The sequence below is a fragment of the Protobothrops mucrosquamatus genome, unplaced genomic scaffold (assembly GCF_001527695.2).
Source record: "Protobothrops mucrosquamatus isolate PMUCROS unplaced genomic scaffold, P.Mucros_1.0 scaffold5437, whole genome shotgun sequence".
Taxonomy (NCBI): Eukaryota; Metazoa; Chordata; class Lepidosauria; order Squamata; family Viperidae; genus Protobothrops; species Protobothrops mucrosquamatus.
The window spans coordinates 9,581-14,087 of record NW_015391295.1 but is presented as its reverse complement, the minus strand read 5'-3'; the positions used below and the strand labels follow the sequence as shown (position 1 = coordinate 14,087).

The window sequence follows — 4,507 nt, the reverse complement described above, 5'->3', positions numbered from 1 at the left end:
GGATTTGTTACTGAAGCTGTTCCCGCATTCTGGGCATTTGTAGGGTTTTTCTCCCGTGTGAGTCCGGTCGTGGGTGAGGAGGGCCGACCGTTTCTTGAAGCCTTTCCCGCAATCAGCACACTTGTATCGTTTCTCGGCTGCTTTGGGTCTCTCACGATCCATCAGGCTCGACTGATCACCAAACCCTTTGTCATACATCAGACAGTAATGTGGATCCTCTCCGGTGTAGATTCTTTTATCCTCATTGCCTTCTGGAAGAGAAAATTAGGGTATCAGTCTTTAGGTAGGCCTGGGGCTAATACAGGTAGTCCTTGACTTACAACCGTTCATCCAAAGTTACAACAGTCACTAAGTGACTTATAACCTTTTGTCACACTTATAACTGTTGCAGCATCCCCATGGTCACGTGATCAGAGTTCGGACACCTGGCAATTTTTTTGATGATTGCAGTGCTGCGAGATTGCATGATCACCTTTTCTGACCCTCTGACAAGCAAAGTCAATGAGGAAGCCAGATTCCACTTAACAACATGTTACTCATTTAACAACTGCAGTGATTCATTTAACAACTGTGGCAAGAAAGGTCGTAAAACGGGGCAAAACTCACTTAACTGTCACACTTTAGCCACAGAAATGTGGGGCTCAGTTGTGGTTGTAAGTCGAGGACTACCTGTACCAATAAAAGCTGCCCTCCATAAAATGAAACCTTTCTTTTTAATAAAAGTAATTCTAAACTGTGCGTTGTTAAAGGAGGACATGATAGGCGCAAGGAAATCTATCAAGTTCTAAAACTGCCTGTGTCTTTTGCTGATATATTCAACTTTTTAAAAATTGTGACGTGACCAAATTTCAAAAGAGTTGAAGAATACAATTCTACATCCCAGACTATAGCTTGACAGTCAAGCTCATCCATCAGCTCAGAATAACAAAGTGCACAGGTAGTCCTTGATTTATGGCCTTAACGAGAGACGTAAGCTTGATAATTGTAAAAATGGGTTGGTCATGTGACAACCCGGTATTAGGAGTTTTGCAGTAGCCATTACGCAAATTACTATGGTCGTTATGTGAATCTGATATTGTTAAGCAAACCAATAGTTCATGAGGGGCATGCTTTTGCTGAAAAGTAGAGGTGCTTGTTTTGGGCAAAAGCCATAAAATGCAGTCATGTAACTGTGGGACTCCGCAAACCATAAACGTGGCCATGTTGCTGAGTGTCCAAGTCATGTGATCACAGGAAGAGGACAGCGACCATCATAACTTCAAATTTAGACCATAAGTAGCCCCAAGGTAGGATCATTATAACTCTGAATAGTCGCTAAGCAATCAGTCATAAGTTGAGGACTACCTACCTACCTGATTTACCACAATCATCCATTTTAAACTAGTATATGAAACCACCCACAGCAAACCTCATTTCCTCTCCTCCCCCTCCCAAATTTGCCTAGCACAGTGATGGCGAACCTTTTAGAGACCGGGTGCCTAAAAGCTGCCCCCCACCCCGCCCCGCCTCCCACCCTGCTTGCTCCACCCCCTGCCCCACCCACCCGCAGGGCCACGTACTGCCTCCATGGCCCACCGCAGCATATCGCCCAGGCAACCCTGCAGCACCATGGCAGCCACGCACTCCACCCACAACCCACAGCATCATCTGCACGCTATGGGACGTGAGGGCAGAGTCTTGTCCCTGCTGCCCGGTTATGTCCTTGGCCACGCTACTCTGCGCGGGCCGTGCCCAGGGGCAACTCTTCTCCAGGGGGGCTGCTGGTGAGGAGGGAGCCATGGGGGGAGGCAGGGCTGGGGCAACGGTGCACATGCCCACAGAGAGGGCTCCGAGTGCCGCCTCTGGCACGCGTGCCATAGGTTCGCCACCACTGGCCTAGCAAATCAGCCACTAGAAAAAAAAAGAATGACATAGAAACCCTGAAGAACAGATCAATCTTTCTGGAAACGAGGAGGCCAACAGTGCCCCCAAAGGCTGCCTTGTCTTCACTGTGACTCCAAGTAGTGCACAGGTGTCAAACTCGCCATGTCACGTGATGTGTCACGACGTATCGCAACTCTTTTTGCACTGCCGGCAATGGGGTAGGTGCGGCTTTGGTATGATGAAACCGGCCCACGGGCCAGCAGTTTGACACTCCTGAAGTAGTGCATGGAGCTAAAGGAAAGCAAGACAGCAACAGCGTTCCTCAGCTAGAACATTCATGGATTCTGTGCTGCTGCCCCATCTCCTTCTTAAAGCATCAAGATTCCTGCAGTCAGCTGCTCCCCAGAAGTGGCTCCCTGGATTCATTTTCACACAATCTGTGTTGACCTCCAGGTGAGGCTGGAGAAATGCATGTGACATATTTCCAAATCAAGTCCTCCTGGAAGTCAGGGAAGAACCCAATTCAACTTTGCAGTGATTCACAAATCTTGAGGAGAAAGAGCCCTCACCCAGAACAATGATGCTGCCAGAATCTTCCTCCATAGCAACTCCAAATCCAACATTTGAGGCTAGCCCCAGAAAACCACTTGCTCCTGTCACGGAGGAAGAAAGAGAGGTCAAAATAATGTCACTTTTAAAATGTTAATTTGGGGAAAATAAGTCCGCGCTGATTTGAGCAGCCAAGTATTTTTCCTGCTTACTCTTTTCTCCAAGGCTAACATTGCACAATCTGACTTTTCAGACCATACATTATCAGAGTTTAACCCTCAAATGGGTTTCAAATTTGTAAGAGTTATAAGTTATCACTTATAACGGTTGGCTGTCTGGGGAATTCTGGGAGTTGAAGTCCACACAGCTTAAAAATGCCAAGGTTGAGAAGCACTGATCTGGAAAGTCCTCTTGGGCTCCAATATTTCCAGACCTAAGCCAACCACTCCCATCACCCCAAATCAGTCAGGCCAAAATACATACATTTTAGAAACCTGTTCATCTCTTTAACTCCCCCCCCTCCTTTAAAAAAAAGCCAGCTACTACCCTTGTTTTTTTCTCTGATCTCTCCAAAAATAAAAGCCGTAAGAACTTTCAGGATTGATCTCATATCTAATAAGGTTCTCCATCACTTCTTCTGGCCTCTGATTGGCCTATTGGAACCAAACTTTAAACAATAAGTGGGCAGGATAAAAATAATGAAAATTTAAAATGTATTTTGACTTCGGTGCAATTAAAATCAAATTGAAACTCTTTAAATATGTGGCTTGGTGTATACTGAATGGTCCCCTGTCCTTTTACCCAAGAGAATTCCACATTGTCTGGACACAGCCATATTTACTCAAAAGCTACTTTTACTCAGATCATGAGGATTTGCACCCAGACATGTAATTGGTGACATACAACCCCAGTCAGCAGCACCCAGACACGTAATTGGTGACATACAACCCGTCAGCAGCTGCACAGTACTAATGCAGATGTGTGCAGATGTGGTTTCAAATAACACCATAACACTATAAAAACAGAGAAGACATAATTTGCAAGCTTTAATTCAACGGGGGGCGGGGGTGATGGATAGGCTCAGTGAAGACCCTGCCAGGAAAATCTGGATGCTGTTCTCTTCCTTCTCCCTCCCCATCTGCTTTATCTTTTGGAGCAATCCACTCGTCGGGCGTTTCTTCTCTTCCCCAATCGAATGTGTTTTTCCTCTCCTTTTCAACACCCCAACCACTTTTGGTGAGAAAACAAACTTTTATAAATGGGTTAAGTCCCACCCATCCCACACCTTCTGCATCAGGGCAATCCCTAAAAAGGACTACCCATAAGGAAGAAGAGAGGTAAATTTTTAAAAAGCTGGGAGACATTTTTCATAGGACAAAGCACTTTAAGGGGCAGCTAATCCGGATTAAGCCATCCAAAGCACACGCGGATTCAAACAGACCTGGGAGAATCTCTCCTTCTCTTTCTGTGTGTTTTAAAGGCGGCTTTTCCCCTTGCTTTCCGCTTCCTATCATGTGACCGAAGCTCTGCCAGGAGACTGGCAAGACAGACCCGACTAATCAGCTGTTAGAGCGGATGGATGAATGGAGGATCGGGAGCCTGTGATATTCAAGCCTGCGTTACAACAGTTCATTTAGTGACCGTTCAAAGTTACCATACCGAACGAAGGGAGTTATGAAACCGTTGCAGGATCCCCATGGTCACGTGATCAAAATTCAGACACTTGACAACTGGTTCGTATTTATGATGGTTGCAATTGTCCATGGTCATGTGATCATCTTTTGTGACCCGACAAGCACATTCAATGGGGAGGCCAGAGTCACTTAACAACTTTGTTATCAATTTAACAGCTGCAGTGATTCATTTAACAACTGTGACAAGATGTATTTACTCAAGAGCTACTTTTACTCTGATCAAGAGGATCTGTGACAAGAAAGGTCATAAAATGGGGCAAAACTCACTTAGGAAAATGTCTTGCTTAACAACAGAAATTTTGGGCTCAATTGTGGTCGTACGTTGAGGATCACCTGTAATTAAGCAGCAGCAATTTGACTGCATGTCATCAAGTCGTCTTTGACTTTTAGCAACCACATAC

The 4,507-nt window shown here is 45.5% G+C and overlaps 1 protein-coding gene across 1 annotated transcript in view; it reads right to left on the bottom strand.

The window, feature by feature from the left end:
• LOC107299767 (zinc finger protein 84-like) overlaps positions 1–4,507 on the bottom strand; it is a 13,343-nt gene that overhangs the window by 1,050 nt on the left and 7,786 nt on the right. Inside the window, exon 3 of the mRNA XM_029286866.1 lies at positions 12–101. Within this exon, the coding sequence (XP_029142699.1) occupies positions 12–101 (90 nt within the window). The remainder of the gene's footprint in view (positions 1–11; positions 102–4,507) is intronic.